The sequence below is a fragment of the Protomyctophum parallelum genome (assembly GCF_964188405.1).
Source record: "Protomyctophum parallelum genome assembly, chromosome: 12".
NCBI lineage: Eukaryota > Metazoa > Chordata > Actinopteri > Myctophiformes > Myctophidae > Protomyctophum > Protomyctophum parallelum.
In genome coordinates, this window is record NC_139712.1 from 28,698,960 (window position 1) to 28,724,303 (window position 25,344).

Below are 25,344 nucleotides of genomic sequence, written 5' to 3' on the forward strand. Positions count from 1 at the left end.
GGTAAAGATTATCACCCTTCCGATCAAATTCCCAAATGGCCTTACCCTGGTGCATTCTGGGAACTCTCCCCAAGTCCACTGCATGTGGGAGTCTGCCCTGAGGCGACTCTCTGTCGGATTGACCATCAGCTCTGAGTCACTCTTGGGAGACATGGGTGGTAACAGTGCCCTGTAAGAGAAAACACCACCGACCACACCACATATCAGGGACAAATCAGTGGCTAGAGACAGGCAAACAGTTTAATCAAACAAATCGAATGCACAGAATTCACATTGTCATCCATTGTGGCAGCACTGTATTTTACAGCATGTTCCACTGTTTGTTTTAGTCAAGAGACGAGGCGTGGAATGATGAAAATATTTTTAATTGACTGTAACGTTGCGAAATAATGCCGGTGTGCAACAACCGAGTGGCACAATGAGTGGAACATACCTAGTGGAAGCAGGGGGCCATTCTCCCTCTGAGAAAGGGTAGCTGTCCCATGTCAGGGGACAGCTGAGAGGAGCGGAATGCTTGGTTTCCACAGTGTTTTCCCTCACTGTAGAGACTGAGGACGTCCTGGGGACGATTGGCATCAAATCAACTTACAAATCAACCAAGCTTACATGAAATCATCAATGGGCTTACAGAGACTGATCAAATCAACAATGGGCTTATAGAAATTGATCAAATCAACAATGAGCTTATAGAAATTGATCAAATCAACAATGAGCTTACAGAGACTGATCAAAATTCAAAACAAGGGGAAAAGTCAGCCAACAAATAGCTGGGACCAGCTCAAAACGTTTCGTGCCACGTTTCATGCTACGTTTCGTGCTTGCGGATCTGCTACTTTTGTTGAATTTTGTTTTGAGTTTTACCTTCCATTCTGGCTGTTGCTCTGATGCTCCTCGTCCGAGCTGTGCTCACAGAGCTCCAGCTCGCTGACCACAGGGTTATTCTGCTCGTCCCTGCGAGTGTCCGCCTTGTGCTTCCTCCTGCGCCTCTTCTTCTTCTTTCCTCCTGCTGTGTTAGAGCAGGGCTGGTGGGCACCGCCTGAGGTCAGGGATGGGACCGTAATCGTTATTTATAGTTTATCGTGATAAAATAAAACGGTCACAATAATCGTATGGCAGAGATTTTCATTTATCGTGAAATTGTTATTCAGGGCCACTTAAATCCTTATTTATACTTGATAAAAACTGAGCTGTAAAGAGTGCATTTGATATGCTCTCATTTTACTCTATACAAATCGGTTCGCCAAAAATAGCGTTGTGAGCATGTAGATCTGCTATTTTTGGCGAACGTTGCCCCCCAGAATAGGCATGATGTGTGTTCAAGTGGTTACGTTTGAAGCATATTTTGATTATCGCAATAATATCGTGACATCTTCATTTTCAGATGGTCCCATCCCTACCTGAGGCACCTGCCTCTTCCGGACCGTGCAGAGGTCCGTTCTCCGTCGCTGCTGACCCGTCAGCTGCTCTGGACTCTCGCCTCCTGATCAGAGACTCTTCCGTGGGGATCGGTGAGGTGACCAGGTGGGCCGGAACAATCTCCTGTGTAGAGATGTACCGTTATATCATATTTTCCTTACAGATTCCGATACCCATAACTTGCATATAGGTCAATACAGAGTACTGATCTGATACCAGTGTGTAATTTAAACTAATCTAGAACAGTGGTTCTCAAAGCAGGGTCCAGGGACCATCTGGGTTTCTTGACGAGTTCCAAATGGTTATTCCATTTGGTTCCGTCTTCCATTCCATCTCTCAGGGTTACGGGGGTCCTTGAAATTAAAAGGTTTGAGAACCACTCATCTAGGAATACATTTAATTGGCATTAATAATGTGCAGCTACAAGTTAGTATAGAACTGGTTGGAATAATGTGCTCCTTCCACATGCTACGTCCAACCGGGGGAACTACCCCCTGTCAGGTGAAAAGAAGCGACTTGGACACCTCATGCATTGAAGTGAAGGAAGCATGAGGTCAGTCCGTTGCTCTCCCCAGGTTGGCAGAGGGAGTGTAGTGCCCAGGATTACATTAGACAATTGACACTGGGTGAAAGAAAATGGGTTAAAGAAATCGTGGGATAAAATAATTGTTTAAAAAAAAAGAAGGAGAGAGTGCAATAAAGATCAGTGTATGTACTACACATGCATATGACTGATATTTATACACACCAACAGTATTTTCAGTAGCTGCCACATTGCTTTATGTAAACAACTTCACAGTATCTTATACAGCAGTTTAAGTAGGAACGGTTCAACAGTTCAGGCGTATTATAGTGCAATAAAAGGTCTGAGAGTCCGTATCCCGGCGGCGAGATAAGATCTGACCTCGTGTTACCAGTAGTGGAAATATGACGTCACACATTGATATATCAGTTCCTCTTTTTGTCTCGGGTCATGTGACAGCAGGTCAGATATACTCACATTGTTCTGCTCTGTTTCCTGAACGAAGAAGGCCTCTCCATTGTCTCCGAGCTTCATGTGTAGCTCTACCGGTTCCCCATTGATCTCAATGTCGATCTGCCGTCAAACAATACAAATAAATCCAATGAAGACCAGACCAGATTCTACAAATGTCTTCTTAAATCAACCACATGGAACACTTTACAGCAAACATTGAAAATGAATACCCCAATATCCTATGGTCAATTTAACAACCTGCTTCTGAACCTCCCTACCTCAATATGTAACTGTTTTTAATTTATGTTTGTCTCATTGTCTATATAATATGTCTTTGCCTTACATGTAGATTTGTTTGTGTTTATAACCTGCATGTCTTTAAATTGTTTTACATAATGTATGTAATCTCGTCAGCATTGAAAATGAGGGAGAACCTCAATTGCTCTTCGAGAATAAATAAAGGTTTCAATCAAATCCAATACTACAGAAAACCTCAATATCAGTGATGCTCAAACTTTTTAATGTCAAGAACCACTAGAATTATATGTATTTGGGTGGAGAGGGAAGTCTGGAGCTCTCTGGTGGAGCTGTTGCCCCCGCGACCCGACTACGGATAAGCAGTTGAAGCAGAAGGAAAAAATATTTTGTTCCAGGGACCCCAGAAGCAAATATCTGAGTTAAAAACGTTTGCTCAGGAAGAATGTATATGCAAAGATTTGCAAGCACTATCACGATTTTTCAAAAATAGCAGATCTACAAGCTCGAGCTTGTATATCTGCTATATATATTTTTATTTGTCATCAAAGTTTTTTAATGATTTTAATTTTTAATCGACAACGTTTAAAATAATGGTTTAAGTGGTTAAAGGTGACACAGATGCGTTCCTGGTCTTAATGGGTTACTAAATAAATGCATTGCGCAGTAGTAGACAAACAAAACCCAAAGGCATTTCAACATAAACTAAAGGCCGTCATCACATTCCACCCAGGTGCTTGATTACAAAGGGGAACGTGTCTGACGTATCATGCATAGCATGACTCATGGATTAAGAACAGGGCCACTGCATGGGTCTCCTGCCGGTATTAGAGATTAGACCAGAACTGAGCAACACAAGCAAGAGGCTCCTATTGTTTTGTGACTCATACGACATAATCCACAAGCACAGTTCAGTAAGTTCATCATGCCTTCGAGGAATCGAGTCTGCACAGGGCTCTCTCAGTGTAGTCTAATAATGGCTCGGATAAATCTTTAGCAATCACTGCTGTGTGCATACAGTGCGGAACACTGGCAGGGAGGTACGCCATGAGGTGCAGGTTTAAGCCCTGCGAGGCCCTTCCTGAGCGAGGCAAATTGCACTGCCAAGCGAATGCCTGCAGCAAGTGAATGATCGTGCCAATCGAATGCCCATGCTGAGCGGTGCGAGGCATGCATCTACCGACTGAGTTGCATAGGCCAGTATTTCTCAAACCTTTTCATGTCAAGGACCCCCACATTTGGCATCGGTCGCAAAAGGTAAGGGGCCAAGCAGCGAAATATGACCCCTTGGGAGTGATGATGCCCTGGTATAGATTTTCAGTAATAATGCAACTTTCAAACTCTGGTGTTTCTTCTGTTTTTTTGTAATGTTTTTTTGTGGCTTTCGACTTTATTTTATTTTTTTATAGAGGGACAGACAGCAGGCTGACGGGGAATGGGGAGAGAGATGCAGTAAAGATCGGGAGTCGAGCCCGCGGCACACTGCCAGGCTTGGGCTACCGGCCAAGGTGGCTGGACCACTGAGCCACGGCCCAGGCCGTTTCTTCTGTTTTATGACATCATGGACATACTGAGTAGCTCAGTAGCATAAGCTGTGATTGGCTTGTTTCGGAGGGGACATCCATTCATAGATACATACTTTACAGTACATACAAAACCTATAGTTGACTTTTTATACACATAAACAAGCCTCCTCCTGCCATATCTACAGTACATTAAATAAAAGTTTGGTCTTTTTATCAGCGCCTCTATCTCAACAGTGAAAGATAACCTATGTCCATACAATACTCACAAAATCACTGTATGGCCGTCTTCCATGCCTGAGAAAGATTAACAATAACAGTGGTTGTTGTCGACGGGGACCAATCGTAAATAATTAAATATTTTAATAAAGTAAATATGTAAAAAGCATGCATGTCCACAGTAACGTGGAATTCTTAAATTGTGAATGAAGTTTATAGGTTAATGTATGAAGGAACAGTGGGGTACGTGCCAAAGTTTTCAGAAGTTAAACATCAAAAACTACAAAACATTTCAAAGTAAAAAGTTCAAAACATTTCAAAGTTAAAAGTTCAAACACGCGTGTCCACAAGCTGAATTAAGCTGAATTATGAATTATGAATTATGAAAATCACACCCGTGTGAAGCAACTCCGTGTGGGGGTCCCGGGGGGGTTCCAGGAACGCACCCAGGGTATTTTAGTGCTCAGACGCACCCACCCAGCCACCCACACACAGTCACTTAAGGAAGTGGTTGCACCACTTGGTGCAATTGTGCACATCCGTGCATTCGTGGGCTCCTGCTCACAAAAGACTGGTGTGATGGCGTGGTATCGTGTGCAATGAGCCCTGCACCACTGCATGTCGTAATTATTCAAAAGCTTCCCGTTGTTTAGGGATTACAATATCAGATGGTGATTGGGCTAGAATTCTTGGTGAATATTGGACCGCTATACATGAAAGACTGGAGAGAATAGCGGGCCTACACATTCCTTTTTCACCCAGTCTGTTCATTCTGGCCACATTGAGGCACGTTGCTCCTCCTTTAGCTGAATGGATACAAACGGCCATCATGTCAGGTAGGAGGCTGTTGGTCAAGGACTGGAAGGCTCCATCTGCACCGTCCCTCTGGGACACCTCGATGGGACTATTGGCCGCTTACGAGCGACTGTCATACAGGCTGCTCAATAGAATGGACGACTTGGACGACTATGACTCAAAATGGGGCTTTTACCATATGCAAGTATCAGGACTCTGATTACTTTCTAGCTCTGAGTGAGCTCTGAACGGGCTGCAACTTTGGAAAAATATATTGAAGAAATATGTCTGGAATTGGGGCTGGGGTGGACTGCGGGATATTTCTGTGCATCTGTAGTATTGCATTGTTTTGTTTTGTTTTATTTTGTTATGCGTTTGTTTTGTTGTGTATTTTTTTTTTTTTTGTGTCCTTGTCAATGTTTCTATACATATGGAAGAAAATAAATAAAGTACAAATCATAAAAACAAAAAGCTTCCCGTTGTTAATACGTCACATTCTGTTGCTCTCAACACCGGAATTTCTTTGTTTAGTGTCGGTGGAGAAAAGTATTAAAATCTACTCTAAGCAATCTCTGTTTTTCCCCCGTGTTCTGTCGGATTGGCGATACACGTGGCACATGCATGAACATTGTCACGTATGCCTCCGTATCTCAAATGTCTGCCTCTCAACACACTCACCACTTTCTCCTTGGAGCGCAGCACGCCCAGTTTCCCGAAGCGCACGTGAAAAGGGGAGCACTGGAAGGTGCCGTCTGGCTGTCGGACCACGACCACGTCGATGCAGCCCGACAGAGTGGCCTGGTTGATGCCTTTATAGAGCTCCTTCACGGTGACCAGCACCTGGCCCGCCAGCTGCCCCACGTAGTTCATAGTGCCTACCTGTGGACACAGCACGGGCAAAGAGAACTACCATCAATCCAATTCACTTGTTTTCCAGTCCAATTCACTTTTTGTATAGTACATTTTAAAACACAAGGTTACCAAAGTTTAAAAATACACTACATAGAAAACAACAGTAAAAACCACACAGTAAAATAACATACGAAAATAAACAACAACTAAAATAGACACATCACTATAGAATACAAGACGCAGCAGCGTCAGCGGACAGTGAATCAAAGCAGAGACCACAGAAGTTTCAAACGGGATAAAAAGCCAAGGTATAAAAGTCTCTACGGTGGGGGCCAGTTTGATATGACATATGAGAGGTCAGCTAATTCCATAAAAATGGGGGCTACTACTAAAAAGGCTCACCTCTCTTTTAAACGTGTCATTGGGACAATAAGTTATCAATCAAAGTCGTATGAATAGTCACACACGTTACCGCAGTGACATTTGTTCTCCGCGTTTGACCCATCTCTTGGAGTGGTGAGCCGCAGCGTGCGCCACGCTCGGGAATCATTACTTGATTTGACCCCCAATCCAACCCATTGATGCTGAGTGCAGGGAGTCTTTGGGTCCCATGTCTTTGACAGTTTCAGGGCAGACACTCTAATCACAAGGCTACTGGATACATGTAATCAATACAGTAGTATTACATTATCCATCAATGTACAAGGACGTGGTATTTTGTCTCTTCTTGAGGCCTGTAGTGTATTAAACTAAAGTAATTACTTTCTAAATTAGAACAAATAATCGACATTAAAAAACAGAAAGCTAAACAGATTGGTCTCCCTTGGATTAACCCCAGCTATAAGGCCATGTTACTCTGTTTTTATGTGTTACTAGGCCACCTGTTCCCCATGCGTCTGTCTGTCCTATTTCTGAAGACTTCCAGGCAAATCAAGTCTATTTAAGGACTGTATTCCAGCACTGCTGCTTTTGCAGAGCTGACTCGGAGTGGAGCGGAACGGAGCAGAACACTGTGGTTGTAGACAGGGCTTTATCCTCTTTGCCTGTCTGAGAGACACAGTCAGTCACTAGAAAGTGCAGACTCCACTCTGTCTGTCTGTGCGGTGCAGCTGATCTCTCACTCTGTCTGCGATTCAGATGAGATGGTGAGATATCACAAGGGAGACTGACTCCACCATGAAGAAGATGTTTGCATGTACACATAAGAATTCGGAATGCTTTTAAGGAATTTCACACTGTCTGGTACTCTGGTAGAACTTATAGAGCGATCGTTTGGCACAATAAAGACCTGACAAGGCCCAATAAAGGGCCACAAGCAGCTTCTAAAAGCAGGAATTACTAATTAGACAGTACTCTGCTGTAGTTGGTCTACTCTGGAATTGATTCCATTTTTATTTGGGTCACACAAAGTAAGAAAACTCGTTTTTGCAACAGGGTCTACAATTAGCTGATATAATAATCAGTAACAAAATAATAAGTCAATACTAAATAGGTTAGACCAGAGAGAGCAGTTTATATATAGGGTAGTGGATGTGATTTGATTACGCAACGTAGTGGCCAATGTGAAAGAGGCCAGCCTAAAAGGCATGAAAAAAGATTGCGATCTCTTGCCTTGTAAATAATAGATGACATACTCAGAAGGCCGGGTAAACTGTTTCTTACCACCTGCAACTCCTATAGTACGATATCCTCTTACTCTGACAGACAGACAGACAGAGGATGGTGTCAGTGCTGTAGTGTAAATCAGATCAAGCTGTGCACAAACGAGATTGAGAGGGCAAAGTCCACCTTTCAGGAGTCCAAAAGTGGACGTAAACTCCCATTTAATGGCATTGGCATTCACAGACTAGATTTTATTTTTCTACTTTGTACATATCATGTTTTATATTTGTTGATTATGTTGCATTTTGGTGTTATTTTTATGCTATGTTGATGCATTGATTTTGAATACATACATATAGGACCACAACGGAACCAAGTCCACAGGACTTTTTTCGGTTATCCTTTTAGCTCAAATGTCTGACTGCACCACGTGCTGTTTATATTTCTGTCTAATGACGTATTCAATCAATCAAAACCTGGTCTTCCTGTGTTATTTTATCCTTGGTCCTTGCTGGCAATAACGTAATGAAGCTGCTGAGTACTTTGTCATTTTAACAAAGGGTGTAATAATCACATGCTGTTAGTGGTTAACAATGGCCCCATCAGATATCTACTTTCATGGGCTGCCTCCTACAGTATGGACACAAAGGGCTTAGCAGCACATTTGTGTCTGCTATTCACATGTTACTGCTACAATGCAGGGCTTGTTAGGCTCGTATCAGAAACTGTACGATTGAGGTCAGGTCACATAAGTACGTATACTGTGGTATTTAGATTTGTTTTCCTGAACTTAATACTTCTCAGGCCTTTTTTCCAGTTGGCTTACTGTTACAAAATAGAATTAGAACTAGCGGTACAACCAACAACAACAACAACAACAACAACACATTATATTACATCATGGTTGGTTATGTTATGTCTGACTGACCACAAATTCAGGTCATGTTCATTGTAGTGTAGAGTTCTGAATAGTTCATAGTTCCTCCACTAATATCTTGTTTTTCTTACAGAGCACAAGGACACTCACTTCCTAATCTCTATCAGCAGCAGATCAGATACAATCTTCATCATTAATCTCCTATGTCCATAAACTTCATTTTACATGCCCTTTCAAAGTCATAAGAGACTGTCCGGCCATTGTGAAGCACACACACTCACTCACACACACACCTAAGGGAAAGGACTGTTATCCAAAGTTTAGGTTTGGACCCGCCTCAGTGGTGTCCGATTAGAACTTAAACCGGGATGGCCCGGGCGGCTGGCGTAGCCGTCTGGGCACCTTGGCTGCTAATCCAGTCTGGCAGTGTGCCACAGGTTCGACTCCCGATCCCGACTGCCTTTACTGGGTGTCATCTCCCATCTCTCTCCCCATTTCCTGTCAGCCTACTGTAAACCTATCCCTCTATAAAATAAAATAAAAGGCGAAAGCCACAAAATAAATCTTAAAAAAAACTGGATGTTTAACAGGTGTAATTGGAAAGATGGACTTAGTGAAGCTAGTCATGGTATCTGGGTTGTAAGGCTGTACGAAAGTATCTGAGTGGTAGGGCCGGACAGACACCTTGGAGTGTACTGTAGGAGTTGTATACGGTACGAAGGTATCTGGGTTGTAAGGCGAGAGAGACACCTTGGTTCGTATGAGTTGAGGTGTTCTTGATGCTGATCCTCTTCTGAAGGTAATAGGTCTTGATAGTAGAGTCCTGAAGAGGTCTGTGTCCTGTGTCCTGTATCCTGTATCTTGCTTGTGTCCTGTAGATTCTGGGGATTTTAGATCGTTGGAGATGCTGTGTGTGTTGGTTGGCATATGAGGCTTTCTTTTATACTGTTCAGGTCATTCTCATGCTGTCAGAGTGACCGGGCATTTGACCGGGTATTTGCCTGTACGTCAAGTGGCCAGTCCAGGCCTGCCTGCATCCATTCAAATGTCAGAACTATAGGCCAGAAAAGTTAAATAGAATCACTCGTTCTAGTACAGTAAGTAACTGTACATTTAGAATGCATTAAGTCCCTTAGAAAGGCTAAAACAACTTCTCACTCGCTGAACAACTGCATACCAATTGGCTGGACTTTAACCCCTCAAGCCCACTCAACGTCCAAGAGAGATCTAATAACAGTAGCTAAAGCATTTTCTGCAAACAAAACAAAAAATGCTATCCTGTAAACATATCAATTATTTAACAGCTGCTTTTCAACTGCAGTGGAGTTAAAGTACAATATTAAAATATTGGCAATTGCCTCTGATATGTAGTTGGGTAGAAAAATTATTCAAAATGGGAAAAGTAACTCAAAATTGTACTTAAGTACAGTACTTGAGTAAATGCACTTAGTTACCACTGCTAATGAAAGGTTAAACCCCAAACTTACCAGAGTCCAGGAGGACTTTAGGTGTACGTGCTGCTGTTCTCTCTGCTCTACAATAGCTCTGGCCTGATGAGGATGTCTATGGTTCCCTGAAACTCCCATGTCATTCCATAGGAACCCAGCCTGGCTGTGAACAACACCTGCTATGCTGCCGGCTGGGACTCATAGGTCCAGCCTGTGAACACCTGCTGCCTGGGACTTACTAGGTCTGCAGTCTCAGCCCGAGCTGCTGTGTTGGCCCTTTCTTTCTTTTCTTCCCCAAATCCATCTCCTCCTCTGGTCTGTACCATGCACCATATGGCTGCTGCTACTATGGCCTCTGCTCTGCCCCTCCATCCATGTGAATACAAAACACCACCAGGACTGAGCCCCTGACCTGACCTCCGCCTTATAAACTGTTACATCACACACCGTCTCAGAGGCTGCCTGCAGCCCTGCACCCCCCACCCCCCCACCATGTTTAATCTGAATATGTGGTCATACTGTAGCCATAGTGCAGAGCACGACACACTGGTTGTAATGAACAATGCAGAAGTTTCCAGTCAGATGACAGGCATCACACAGCCATGATAACAGCCCAGTACAACTAATCTCCAGTGTTGCCAGATTTTGCAAGAGAAACAAGCAACCAGGTGTATGAAAATAAGACCAAAAAGGTGACTGACTATTAGGCCACATGATGAGCACACACACACAGCTATTACACGATAGACGACCACAACATGTTGCATCGTGGCGCGTTGTTGTGAGACTGTAGCGTTCTTAACAAGCAACTTTACAGAAAAACAAGTCCAAAGTCGCTTATAATAAGCGGACATGGCAACACTGCTGCTCTCTTCAGTGAGAGGATTCAGCTGACTACACAGTGTGGTGTACTACTGTACTCTACTTTGGGCTACTGTACTGCACCCAAATGTGGTTAAAAAGAAGAAGATAAAAAAGCCCACATACAAGATCTAACAATTTTTACATAATCACCTAAACGCAATTGTTACTTAGAATATGATGTTGTTGGATAAGATTTGGTGCACAATTCCATGCTGTATTGATTTCGGTACCATATAAGAGACAACAGGCAAATGTTGATCAAAATGTAGCACTGCCTCTTTAAAGGGGTGACCCAGGTTTGAGGCCTCATGTTTGGCCAGAAGCCTGATTTGGGAAGCTCCCGGAGGCATGAGGTGTATGTGGTAAGAAAACCTCAAATATATGTTGATGCTTTGATAATTCCTCTTGATTATATGATGATATATTTTAATTAGTGACATTTTATATACCGTATGTGTTTGTAGGATCTCCCACTCCTTGTGAGGGTGGTGTAGTACTTTCAAAATAACCCAAATAATAATAATAACAATTCTACATTCTCTTAATTGTGTAGACCTCTTGTAAATTATTAAGTAATGCAGATGTTTAACTCTTGAGTGCGTAAAATAAAACCAAATGGTCCCATAAGGGATTTACGCTATCAAGAGTTAAAGATCTAATAAGGGTCCCATTTGGTTACCAACTCTCCATAATTTAGCTGGGGACCACTTGGAACCCCGGACCACTGGTTGAAAACCACTGGTCTATTCTGATAGGCTAGGCCTGGCCTACCGTATGTTTTCCCATTGTATGACAATGTAGGCACATCATTCATTGTCTGGTTTCAAAATGGGATATTTTGAATTAATGTGTATTCATTCAACTCATAATGGCACGATGTAGGCCTATAGATGGGTGTCAAAGTGTGGGTCAAAGTGTGACATTTACAACCTCACAGCTCTTTCACTTTCCTTTTTGAACAAGTCCCAATGGGGAGGGGACAGTTGAAACTATGTCTCTGAATGCAATGCAATATTGCAACGCAATACTATTATGTGCATGGGGCTGTCACTATACCGTACATGACATGCACTGTTAGTGATACAATTTTGTGATACTTTTACTTGAGTATTTTTTTCAACATCAACACTTACTGTACTTCTACTCCACTACATCTCAGAGGCAAATATTGTACTTTTAAGGTATGATTTTAGACATAAAATGGGTCAATTCAGGGATGAATGGGTTTTTTGAGTATTTTCCGTCTTCTGATTCATATATTTAATATTGCTGTATCATGGCCTATTCCTGTTTTTGTGTTCTGTATCTCAGCTACATTGAAAATGAGAGACTTAATGCCCCTCAACTGCGAGTTGAAATAATAAAGTTGATGAAAATATTAAAGGTGATGATGATGATATGATACATTCAGCATTCAGTCTTTTTTAAGATATATTTGGGGGCTTTTTCATGCCTTTGATAGGTAGACAGTGGAAAGGCTGGTGGCGAGGTTAGGTAGACAGTAGTGTGACAAGAAATGGGGAGATGGGGGGGGGGGGTCTTTGTGACATGCAGCAAAGGTCGTCAGGTTCGGAACTCGAACCCGCGACACGCTGTCAGGCAGAATACCAGCCTAGCCCGAACCGCTAGGCTGGCCCGGGCCACATGACGAGTACTTTTACTTTTGGTACTTTTAAGTATTTTAAGCCAATACTTTTACTCAAGTAAATGTTGAGTAGGCCTACCTGACTTTTACGTGTAACAGAGGGTACATAGATTGCCGTATTGATACTTTTACGTATGTTTTTTTTTATCCACCACTAATATACAGTAACTCAGACACAGTAACAAATATGTCAGTATTGTGATGTGTATTGTGATTACAACATTAACCAGTTATTATAATTATCAACTATGACTGAGGAGAGCAGCAAAGCACCTTGAGAGAGAGTGAGGTGATAATCCTGTTGTTTACAAGCTTACGGCAGATCTAGTTTCTATACCTGGCTGGCTGCTGCCATGGCTGGCACCGTGTCCAGTGTGCCGAGTGCTCTATGACCTCTTGTTTATCAACCAGTCTGTTCAGCTTTGATAGGGAATCTCTCAACTAGCCGCCGTTTGTGGAAAACGGACATTATATCACAATCACATTTCCTACAATATAATATTACAACCTGTACTGTACAGGCTAAGTGCGACAATACTGTGTTTGTTGTAAGATAATATGTCCATGACAACGCTCTGCAGTGGCCGATCGAGCACTGTCGCTATTCCGAGGAGGATGCTGAGTGACTGTCAAGTTTTAATACGGTAACTCAATAGCTCTTCTAAAAAAAATAAAGATTAATAAGATGATGCCATAGGCTTCATGATATGCGATGCTCTTCACGTGTGGAAATATGTCCCTCTACCATTTCAGTGGAGTTAAACCAACCGGTTGAGAACGTACCTTTAGTTGTAGGCAGACATTCGCCGGGTCCTCCTCTCTCGGCTCTGAGGCAGGCAGACTGTGTGTTGTGACTGTTGTCTGACGCCTTGTCGCCTTGCTTCAGTCCACTTTGCGTTTCATCGTAGTTTAGAAACCATGTGACCACGAACAGCAGCTCTGCTCTGCTCTGACACTGACTCTAGCCTGCACAGGCTTCACGTGATTACAATCTAGTCAGCATAACAGCCGCAGGAAAAAAAAGACACTGATGCTGCAGTGCTGCCTGCCTGTGCTGCCGCAGACGGTGGGGTTCCTTCTAGGACAGTGGTTCTCAACCTGTGGGTCGAGACCCCCAGTGGGTTGGGGGAGTGGGACCCCGGTGGGGTTCCTTCTAGGACAGTGGTTCTCAACCTGTGGGTCGAGACCCCCAGTAGGTTGGGGGAGTGGGACCCCGGTGGGGTTCCTTCTAGGACAGTGGTTCTCAACCTGTAGCTCGAGACCCCCAGTGGTTGGGGGAGTAGTGGATGATTCTCTCGGGCCACTCGGGGGTGGGAGTGACAGTAAAGTAAAGTGACAATTTAAGGACTTTTAAGAGCATTATTTTTGAGTGGTAAAGGAACAGCAATGTCGGTGTTAACCTATGTGATGTGTGTGACTATGAGTACCAGTAGGGGCAAAAGTGGCGCTGCTGTGCCAGAAACACAGAGAGAGAGAGAGATAGTGCTGCACTACGTTGCCTGCTAATGAGAGAGAGAGAGAGAGAGAGAGAGAGAGAGAGGTGGGGGCTGGGGGGGAGTTGCACCACTCAGTTCACACAGGTGTGATTTTTTAACATTACATCATTCACTGCATCAAAAATCAACAGACTTCTATGCTAAACTGGTTAAACATTTGGCCAAATTGTCAAATAAATAATATAAGAAACAGGCAAATAATGTGAAAATAGCCGATCTACAAGCTCACAATGCCTTACAATTTACAATTTACAATTTAGGCATTTAGCAGACGCTCTTAATCCAGAGCGACTTACATTTAAGCAAGAACAAAAGCATGGGAATACATCACATAAAAGCATTTATCATGAAACATGCGTAAGCTAAGAAGGTAACAGTGGAATATCTATATGATGAAACTATACATACACTATACATAATAAACTATACATATTCACTACTATGCTATACATATGTACTATGGCGTGCTATGACTATATACAATACAATTATAGTGCTGTCTACATAACATGCTATAAGTCTGTGTCAAATGCTATCTAAGCCAACAGAAATGCTATCTAAGGGGTTAGGGTAAGTGCTATGGGCCATGATGGAGTCTGAAAAGGTGGGTTTTCAGGCTACGGCGGAAGATGCCTTGTGAGCTTGTAGATTTTAGATGTTTTTTAGATTGGCTATTTTCACAATGTCTACCCGTGGAACCAAGTCAAATAACAGGCCATTCAGAAGAATTTGGGGCAGAGGTTAGTAGTCGTTGGCATCCAGGGATTGTGTGTCCAGAGTTTGGCATTGACCGCAATGACCGGGCCAACGGTGCCGGAGATTAGCTGTACGCAGACGGACGGACGTCGGACGGACCACCAGACTGACAGACAGACGGAGTGCAAAACATACTCTCTCCCCATGCCTTCGGCCTGGTAGAGACAACCTTAATATAAAGCTTGTCATGATGGGGGGTTCTCATATAATATATTGGGGGGCTGTGGCTGTGGCCGGAAACTTTGGGAATGGGGTCCTTGAGATGAAAGGGTTTGGAAATTGGACCCATAGCAGACAAAATGCATGCACATACATACATGCTGCCTCTCTGTTAATCCTAGCTGTTTATTAATTCTGCTCTGCTTCACCTCAAGAATGTCTCGTTTATGGCACTGTAGTAACTTCATATAGCTCCTTTGTGTGTAGGGCCTGTAGGCTATGTAAAAGTGAACCTTCCAATTGATATGCTGATTTATAATGACACAAGTCACGAGTATGTGAACAGAATTTTATTCAAGCACAATAATGATTGATTACAGCAAAACATTCAAACATATTCAAATTTAAAAGCAAACAACAAAATGTGACGTACGATTCTTATTCCACTCTCTGTGCCATGAGTACACACGTTAGATATTGTCATCAATTAATGAAGCTGACAATGCAAGTTCAGGGTGTATTAAGGCGGGAACCCCTTTTGGTGTTAGCATTATGTTATGCTTTAGCTATTGAAAAATAGCAGATCTACAAGCTCATAGTGCGCCACCGAGTGGCGCGCTACAAGCTTGTAGGTCTGCTATTTTTTTTAAATCGAAGAACGACTGACATAGCAACATAGCTTTTTCAGAAACTGTCAGGATGTAGAAGACATTTTTAGAATCTGATCTCAGGTCAAAATGGGTTAAGACCACCCTATACGTCTCACTGGCACTCATTTGCAATCGCCACTGCATGAATGTGTGATTCAGTAATGGAAGTACTCGTAGATTGGCAATCTTCAAACAGTCAAAGTAGTTAATGTAGGCCTATACACTGTATGTTTTATAATAATAATCTAAATCAAAAGTATCTAGAAAGTAAGATAATAATTGTAGTAGAGTAAAAGTACAATATTTGTAGCAACATATATGTAATGGAGTATAAGTAAATTGAAATTGAAAACTGTAGTAACTCCAGTAAAGTAAAACTGCCTCAAAAGTGTTCTTAAGTACAGTACTTGAGTAAATATACTTAGTTACTTTCCACCACTGGTGTGAATGCATGACTCGCCATTTTCTTCTGCTTCACAACCCCTCCTTTCTCCCATCATCACGTCCTTTCTTCTCAATCCCTCCCGCTCTCTACGCCTCCACTCTCACCAGGAGGAGAGGGGGAGGGGGAATAGCCAGCCACGATGGCCATCAGCTCCTGAGGCTACAGTACACGTAGAGCTGATACCAGTATCGGAATTGTATCGGCTGGTATTCATATCAGCGAGTATGTCGGTCTATGCCATTTCAATAATACCATGTACTGTAATGTATCCCCTGCGACATACTAGCGTCATGTCCAGGGGGTGTACTTGTACACCAAGCTGCCTCACGCTACAGAAACAGGAGATAGGCTCCTGCCTTATGGGCCTCATGGCTCGGCAAGGCTACTTACTTACTGTAATGTATCACGTGATGTAATTTACAGTCATATTTTGAATGCTTCAGTTGATGTTGCATGACTGTTTTATACTTACTGTATTATTATTATTATTATTATTATACTAACTTTTAGCTGCACTTTAACGATTGTGAATGGAATTATTTATTCCTCCATCAGTGGTTCACAGACTTCTTAATTTCAAGGACCCCTATTGCATAACTGAGAGTTACAGACCTGTAAGGGTATGTAACTAATTGGAGTTACAGACCTGTAAGGGTCTGTAACTCCAATTAGTCCCTGGACCACCGTCCTTGATTTATTTAAATTACACACTGGTATCCGTATAGGATTGATACTCTGTATCGACCAGGTATGGGTATCAGGATTGGAAGGACACATTTATATTGTACGTGCTACCTTACATACGTCCACTCGAATCTGGTCCGTACTTTAGTAGTCCATCACTTGACCTGCACTTACACATTCCATTCATGTGTTCAGAAATAATGTGGTATTCAGCAGAGATTTATGTGGTCTCTTATTAGTGAGAAAAAAACTAAATAAGTATTCCCAGACCCAGCCCAAGCTAAATTAATTAAAATCAAAAACTCATCAATCTCGTTCTCACAAGCACAGCTGGTAAATTGCGTAGTAGTAACCCTAACCCTGTCACAGTCAATATGGCAAAGTACTATTGTTGTATCCCCAGCTGGGAAGGGGTTTCCCAACTATATATCATGCCTGTGTCCATTAATGTTCTGTTATTGTGTTTTTGCCACGAGGAATGCATTGGGGTGATGTATTTGGTAGTTTATGCTCATGTAGCCATGTTTACCCGTGTGTATTGTGGGGAACACTGTGAGCAATAGGGGAATTGTTGTTTCTGGTGTGGTGTTTCAGGTGCCATTTGTTTCTATTGAACCCACAGTTCAGTGTGTAAATTAGCCTTAAAAAAAAGTCTGCGTTCCCTGTTTATGCCTCTGTCTAAGCTGTTTCCTCAGCATCTGATAGGAGCATCTACTCCTGCATCATGCCAGGAACAGCAGCTGTGTCCTCTGAGACGTTGGCTGCAGCTTTATCTTCAGCTTCATGTATCGCATCTTCCTGAGCCTTTTTCTCTACAACCTTCAAGGCCTTCATGGCTACGGCTTCGCCTTCAATCACATCACCTTCCGGGTCCTTTTTCTGTACTTGCGCCTTGTTGCCACTCTCGCATTCTGCTTTGTCCCCCACTTTCTCCATGGGAGGAATCGTCAGAATGACTGAATCTGTACAGTGCAACAAAAATGGTTTTGAAAGGTTGAGTTGTGAATCTTTATCATAATAAAAAAAGTATTAAACTATCTGTAATAGTATTCATCACGTGGACAGGAAAGAGATCGACAATTCCATGTTTGTATGTTATGATACGCATTAAGATGTTTCATATGTGGATACACACACACACACACACACACACACACACACACACACACACACACACACACACACACACACACACACACACACACACAGCTTGAGCTCCGTCATTCTCATCTCACTCACCCTTCCGTTTCTGCATTTTCTTTCCTGTAACTGGAGTTTTCTTCTTGTCTAGTCTGGTATTTGGGCCATAGTGTACGTTCCCATCGTCATCAGTCAAATATGAAGTAATTCCCAAGTCTCCTTTGCCTTCCGTAACGATCAGCTGACAAGGAAGGATTAGATCTTAGACGTGATCACATAATGCCTTGCTATCAAATCAGACTCCATTAACACACAATGATTATAAGCATACTTACCCCAAGGCAGATCACTTCAAATGTAATTTGAATGATCCATAACCTACGTACTATACTAACCATCGATGAGAAGATCCATATCTTGGAGTGATCTATTTAGTCCTGTGACTTTCTAATTAAGTGTAAGGGAGGGTAAGTGATATAATTTGTCAAAGGGTCTCTCCCCCTTGCAGGTGGGTGCCGTTTTAGGCTTCTGTTGCAAGTTATTGCAAGTTTCAACATGTTGCGTTGCGAATCATTGGTGTGAGAGCTTGGCCTTTAGACTGTAGACCCTACTTGAACCATAGGAAGGACGATCTCTTAAATTCCTCCAAGACATTTTATAACTGAGTGACAACCATTGCGCATTATTGCAGATTGAGCCATTGATAGACTGAGTGTACAAGATCTATCAGACAGAATCCCACCCCAACTGTGAGGGGTGTTTCAATTAGATGCTGCTGACTTAACCCTTTGTTTGCTTTTAATACCATTCTACCCGCATTCTTGGTCTACAGTGTACACACACCATGAACTCTTTCTGGTCACTGACTCTGAAAAGAAATGGGGACACATGTTCACAGACATAATTGATGTCTGCTCAAGTGAGTTCAGCTCAGCATTCCTCACCTAGAAGTGTTGGTGTATATAGAGATACTAATGATCCAAGTGCAAAATCCAGTGCTGTATACTGTTTTCATAAGTGTGTCAACATTAGACACATGAAAATACTCCAGTCTGTCCATTGTGAGATAATTGGTTGAAGTGAACAGGTTTATACCCGACTTTGTATACTTTCCCCACTGTGACTCTGTGCAAGTGTGACAAGCAGATGAGGCCTATCATAAATGTCTGAGACAGACTGGGAGATATTTAGCGTCATTTAATGTTGGTGTTCACTGTTCAGAGTCTGTCAAGAGATGAAATAAGATCAGTTTTCTCTCAACAATTTAATTAGGTGAGCTTAGTTGCAGAGGAAGCTAACTGCGAAGTGGAGTCTTGGGGTTGACTTTCGCTTTTGTTTTGTTTTTTGTGTGAAACATAATAAATCAAGCACACTCTTGATGGCGTTTGGTAAACAAACGCCATTTCAAGCAGGGTGCACACAGTAGTGGAGTGATACTTTGTAATACATGGATATATGGATGGATCCATCGAGTTAAATGTGTGGTGGCCTTTGATGTCAACAGAAATTGCAACACATCACCCAGTGAATGGAGAAGTTGATTGCAACTATACATACATATTACAGACATCTTGGGACATGAGAATGGCCACAAAATACATAAAAGTCCCTGTACGCCAATTGGTCATTGTGTCAATGTTGGTAGGACATGCTATGCTGTGGGTTGTTGCTTGACCATGTGACACACGCGTACATATTGGTGCAGCACAATTATTAGACTAGAATATGGCCTACACAGGGAGCATACTTTGGTCCGACATATCATTGGTTCGAAGGAGCATTGGTCCGACTCGGGATAGGGTTGGGGTTTAGGTTTAGGTGTGCTGCCCCGTGCTCGCGGTTATGGTTAGGGTGAGGGTTTGGGGTAGGTAGTCGATCGGACCAATGGTATGTCGGACCAAAGTATAGTAACCGCCTACACTGGCCGATCAATTAATGCTGGCACTGCATGCTGCAGTTAAGTGAAATTGTGTAAAAGTGAGGAATCTGTTTTCTCAGTCCCTTCCCTTCATATACCATTGGTCAATGTGCAAGTTCAGATCGATTCAACTCACTGAGAAGACAAAATCCTAAGGACAGAAGGAAGGAAGGTTTCGTCATTTCATAGTAAGACAGTAGAATGACAGTTATATGGGTACTAGACAGGGTTCTGAACACAGTGAAAGGAGTCGAGAGGAGGTGGTGAGGGAACACATGCTCTTTTATTAGTGTTTTCGAGAGACAGGGAGCAAATGAAGTGATCTAGCATTAAGCAGTGACAGTGATGTCAAATCGCCAAATAAAATCACAGAGGAAGAGGGAAGGTGACATGCATACTCATGTACAAATATATGTGAAGGTGAACAACGAAACAACAGTGATGGTGAACAACATAGTCACTAAATGAGAGTGGGGTGTGGATAGGGTGCATGGTGATCGCAATAGACAAACAGAAAAAGTGGAGGTGATATCACAATCGTCCGTGGTCATTGTGAAGGAAATGGGATACACACTGGTAGAATCCATTCAAAAATTGCACATTACAGGAGTTCACAACTTCATCTGCCCACAACCTATCATCTCTCACAGTACTAACTGTACCAGTACTTTCTTTGCAGGCAGTTTTAACCTCTCACTGCAGCAAATTAATACAAACATTCACCTCTCTGCCTGCCCCTTTGAGACTTCATACACACAAACGCAGAAAATTGCAACAATCACATTTTGGGGTGGGCATAATGTTACAAAATGCCATTGCTTTTAAGCAGACAGTGAATTTGACACCATTGACAAATAGTGTACACAAATGTTAAATCTTGGCCACTCTTTGGATGCCTCTCTGAACTCTTTGGACATTTCATTTAATTTCAATTCAGATTTGAAATGTACACCACCCCAGAGTTACTGCACCCTTACGGGTATTTTGTTTTACACTTACAGAGTTAAATTGACAGTCAGGACATTGCAGTGTATACACAAACAAAATGGCATTTCTTCTGTGGTTCTCTTGGGTGGTTGAGCTACTGCAGTATTTAGATAGCACCAACATAGGTTCCCCCATGATTATGAGCCAAGAACCACTTTTGGTGCTACTTCGCACCATTTTAGTTTAGCATGTACAGTACACTTCCTCTTATCAAATCCTCACGTTTCTTTTTCTTCCTTTTTTCACGGTGCGCTATGATTTTATACATATTTACGTCAAAGATGTTTGGACCGCCTCTTATTTTTTCTTGGCGGAGGCCGGCGGGCGGGCCTGCTCTCCTTTTTAGGTGGAGGAGAAGACACTTACGGTGAACTCTGCGCTCTCCGTGCCGTACTTGTTCTTCACCAGGATGCAGTACTTGCCGGAGTCTTCCTGGTTCACCTTGGTGATGGTGAAGCTGGCGAACTTGCCTGACTCGAACTTCAGGATGTAGTGGTCGTCGGACACCATCTCCCGGTCGTTCTTCAGCCAGGTGACCTCTGGCACGGGCTCACCCGAAATGTTGCAAGTGAGGTTCAGGGCCTGAGGCAGATAGAAATTAGAATGTACTCATTATGCAGAATGTCCCATTTCACAGGTTTTCAAATGTATAAAATGCATAAAATTCTTTTGAAAATTGCAGATCTACAAGCTCAAAACGTGCTGAGATGCGTTGTGAGCTTGTAGATCGGCTATTTTCAAATAAAAGTATACGTAGGGCTGAAGTTGATGTAATGTATGTTTTGTAATAATAATCGAAATTGTAATTACTAACTGAAGTTAACCACTTAAACCGTTTAGATCACACCCAAATGTGATTTCCTAATCAGATTGGAGTCGGATTGGTTTTTGGCAGTCTAAACGAGGCTCTGGAATGTGGTTCAAATGTGGTTTTCTGCTGTTCAGACTTGCTAAAACCAGGAGCAACGCTGGTTAAAGCGCATGTCACATATAGGAATTAACAGAGTAATCTAGTAACTAGCGTTGACTCCCATTGTAACAATGGAATGTGGAAGTGCTCATTCTATCTCAATGGGATAGTTCCAATGTTTGGAACTATAGCCCATAGGCACCCGCCTTGCAGCGAGATCAAAGCGTGTCGCTACTCTCTTACTATTACACTCGGGGAGCTAATACGGTCACAGGTTTGATTTCTGACCCCAATGACCTTTGCTGCATGTCACTCCTTGTTTCCTGTCTCTCTCTCTACCCCCCGCCCTCAGGGATCTCCATATATGGGCTTAATTGTGACAGCAGGTCGCATTTCCTATGACATCAGGGATCGTGATGTCACGAGACCTGGGCACCATATGGGGATTTTGAGTGATACACTGACTGACTGACGGGAAATGTATACGATTCCATAGTTAACTGCGACCTTTGCAGCAACCACAGTGGTTATCATGAGACTGTCACTATATGATCATATATTGGCATTCCCATATATGGGCTTAATATTGATCCCATTCAGGAATCTCCATACAGTATATGGGAATAACAGAGATTTTATTAGCGTATCAGGGATCTCCATATGGGCAAAATTGCGACAGCAGGTTGCATTTACTATGATATGATTTACTATCATCCCTGATGATGTTATAGTGATGTCACGTGACCTGGGCACAATATATTATGCCCAGGATTGTGACTTGTGAGTAATAGATTGAGTGACGATTGTGAGTGACAGGGATTGAGAGTGACGATTGTAAGTGACAGGGATTGAGAGTGAGGTGACAAAAACAAAAGGTTTCATAGTTAACACTCTGAGCAGCCAAGACGGAAATATTTTTCAAACAGGCCTACTTCAAATGGCTAATCTACAAGCTCACGTGTCGATCAGATTATAGTTTAATAGCACAAAAAATGTAGGCATATGGCGTAAGGTAAGATATGGCCCCAAATATTTATGCCAAAAATAGCATATACAAGGTCACGGCACGTTGCATATAGCTATAGAAACGTATTGTGAGCTTGTATATCTGCTACTTGTGGATAAGGTTCCGTGCACAATATGGATGCAGAGGGTCCAAGTGGTTTTAAGTGACGTCTCTCTCAGCTGAGCTGAAGCAGCGTACGTACCTTGCCCTCCTGGATGGTGACCACGTCGGGCAGGCCTCCCGCAACCCGAGCACGATCTGAAACAAACAGCAGCAAATCAGCACAAATCTACCGCAGTATGAACAACAGCGTGAAGCTTGATTTATTCTCTCGGAGTAGAAATGCAATTAACTATAAATTAAGCTATTGAAGGATGGCTATTTTCCCCCTGTGATTTGATACATAATTGCTGTCAGGCACAAATATTGTATCTCCATATTCTAACCTTTTTTGTGAATTAACGCTCCTACTTGATCATACTACAGCGTCACACAAAAACATCAAAAATAGCAGATCCACAAGCTCAAACTAGTAGATCTGCTATTTTGCTACTTTTGGATTAGAATCTCAAAACAGTAACAGTTTTGGACATGGGTATTTTCACCCGACGGACGATATACCGGTACACAAGCTGGAAATGAGACTAGAGCGAGATACATCAAACACAAATCTGAGCTCAACTACTGGAGAGTACTTACTTCTCTCTGCAGTAGCAGCAGCTCTGACGATGGGGGAAAAAAAAGATGGAACAAGAAATACAGTTAAGAGTCAGGATTTGCATTCCTACAGTACTTCTCTGTATTACTTCCTCAAGGGCAATACAGTAACAATCATAGAGAGCGACGGTGATATAGTGACGCGACTCCACTAAATGACGGACTACTCACTTGAGTCTCTGGTATTCTGCGTATGCGTCATCATACGCTGCAACACAAAAACACAGAACATTGGTACAAATAAAATTATCTCCACTAGTCCCTCCCTAACATTTTAGTCTAGTTTTTATTGACGAAATTGTCAGTATAGTTAGTCATAGTTTTGTCATCGTTTCCATTTAGTTTTCCTCAGTGAAAAAAGGTAGTCGACAAACATGTTCCGTCACAGTTTTAGTCGACAAAATCAACACCAGATATATCTCACCTTGGCCTGACAGCTCAACAGTCCTCTTCAAGCCATCCTTTCCATCGTGGAAGACGATGGCATATATGCCCGTGTCTTTCTCTGTGGGCTCTGCAATCTGCAGATACATCTGCTCTCCCACCACACCACACTTGATGCGGTCTGTGAAAGCTATGGCGGAGTCCCTGGGGCAATACAAACAATAGAGACACAGTATATGACATCATACTGTATGTGACACAATTGACAAGCACAGAAACAAATCAAATACATACACTATATAAGATCCTGAGAGTGTTCAACTTTAGCAAAGAAATGGGGGGTGGGATGGGTGAATCCCTATTCTGGTGGTGGGAACATTGACATAAAATAACAGATTATTTTAGATTAATTATATACTGTATTATATACAGTATGTATGGAATTTCATAGATTTGTTTCATTTAAAAAAAATCATCATCAATTTTAATAGTTCAAATAGCCGATCTACAATCTCACAACGTGTTGATGTAGATCGGCTAGTTGAACTATTTTAATGTGTCAAAATAGTAAAATAAGGCAATAAGGGGTTTGCACTGACGAAAATAGGGCCCTAGAGGCTTTACAGAGTAAGTGGTCATCAACATACTTGCATTGCCAGGTGACTTGGAGTAAATCATTATAGTAGCTGACAAAGGTGTAGAGTCGAATGCCATGTTCTGTGCTTGTGATCTTCAATGGAGTGGAGGAGTTGCCTGGAGAAACACACAGTGTTGTTATAGATTGGAGAAACATTCTAAACTGTAATGGCCAAACAGTGTTATCATGGATATTATTAGCCAATGCTTACCGATAACACTGAAAACGTCGTTCATCAAGTCTTTGAAGGCTTGAAAAGAGTAACATTTGATAATTATTAATAATGCCTGTGCTATACTCATGTAATACTGACTATTGTATATCGTCTCTGTCGGGTGGAAACCTCATAATATGTCCAAAACTGTTTAATTAAAATTCAAAGATAGCTAAAGTAGCAGATCTACAAGCTCGAAAGACATTGATTCTCTTGTGCTTGATGCTTTTGTGTGACGCTGTAGTGTGATGAAGTAGGACATTAATTTATGAAAAAACACAAAAAGAACACAAAAATCTGGAGATAAGAGGTTTCTGCACGACAGCAACGATATACTACATTGTATACTACTGTTGACAGGTTACCTTGATCTGTCAAATTCAACGTGGATTTGTCTGTTCCTCTGTCGTCCTTCAAGATAACCTCGTATACACCACCATCTTTCTTGGTAATCTGGAAACAACAGCAACATACAGTAGAGTCACAACCGACACTAATGTTGTCTCAAAGCAATATTTGATTTAATTCTAACAGAAAAGACAAAGCTTTTCTCTCCTGCTATGAGTGCTGCAGGACAACACTTATATACTCAGACTCAAAAGGGCAAAAAAGCTTGACAGACAAAACACACCAAACAAAAATAAAAGCACTCTCAGGCAAAACCAACTAATGGCCGCACTAGGCCAATCAATCATTATACGGTAACAAAAACATCGACAAAACGGATCCCAACTTTGATTTTCCTCCGGATTATGTCGTCGAATTGGGC

The 25,344-nt window shown here is 42.2% G+C and overlaps 3 protein-coding genes across 6 annotated transcripts in view; all 3 read right to left on the minus strand.

Moving 5' to 3' along the window:
* Positions 1-13,345, minus strand: part of LOC310868004 (phosphatidate phosphatase LPIN2-like) — a 28,018-nt gene extending 14,673 nt beyond the window's left edge. Inside the window, exons 1-7 of the mRNA XM_083778205.1 lie at positions 13,256-13,345; positions 5,863-6,063; positions 2,417-2,512; positions 1,398-1,539; positions 862-1,036; positions 434-559; positions 46-169 (exon numbers count right to left, since the gene is read on the minus strand). Coding sequence (XP_083634331.1) covers positions 46-169; positions 434-559; positions 862-1,036; positions 1,398-1,539; positions 2,417-2,512; positions 5,863-6,054 — 855 coding nt within the window. The 5' untranslated portion in view covers positions 6,055-6,063; positions 13,256-13,345. The remainder of the gene's footprint in view (positions 1-45; positions 170-433; positions 560-861; positions 1,037-1,397; positions 1,540-2,416; positions 2,513-5,862; positions 6,064-13,255) is intronic.
* A 1,923-nt stretch (positions 13,346-15,268) lies between these two features.
* Positions 15,269-19,205, minus strand: LOC310867618 (uncharacterized protein; the record flags this gene model as incomplete). Its single annotated transcript, XM_083777733.1, has 4 exons — positions 15,269-17,624; positions 17,902-18,043; positions 18,646-18,670; positions 19,201-19,205. 4 exons carry the CDS (start codon positions 19,203-19,205, stop codon positions 17,374-17,376), a joined length of 423 nt encoding a protein of 140 aa, XP_083633859.1. The 3' UTR covers positions 15,269-17,373.
* Positions 19,206-19,977: 772 nt separating this feature from the next.
* Positions 19,978-25,344, minus strand: part of myom1b (myomesin 1b) — a 50,113-nt gene continuing 44,746 nt past the window's right edge. For all 4 annotated transcript variants that reach the window (XM_083778017.1, XM_083778019.1, XM_083778018.1 and 1 more), the window contains 8 exons: positions 24,941-25,028; positions 24,573-24,611; positions 24,372-24,477; positions 23,765-23,928; positions 23,512-23,548; positions 23,323-23,345; positions 22,826-22,881; positions 19,978-21,289 (listed from right to left, as the gene is read on the minus strand). In XM_083778017.1, the coding sequence (XP_083634143.1) occupies positions 21,050-21,289; positions 22,826-22,881; positions 23,323-23,345; positions 23,512-23,548; positions 23,765-23,928; positions 24,372-24,477; positions 24,573-24,611; positions 24,941-25,028 (753 nt within the window). In that variant the 3' untranslated portion in view covers positions 19,978-21,049. The remainder of the gene's footprint in view (positions 21,290-22,825; positions 22,882-23,322; positions 23,346-23,511; positions 23,549-23,764; positions 23,929-24,371; positions 24,478-24,572; positions 24,612-24,940; positions 25,029-25,344) is intronic.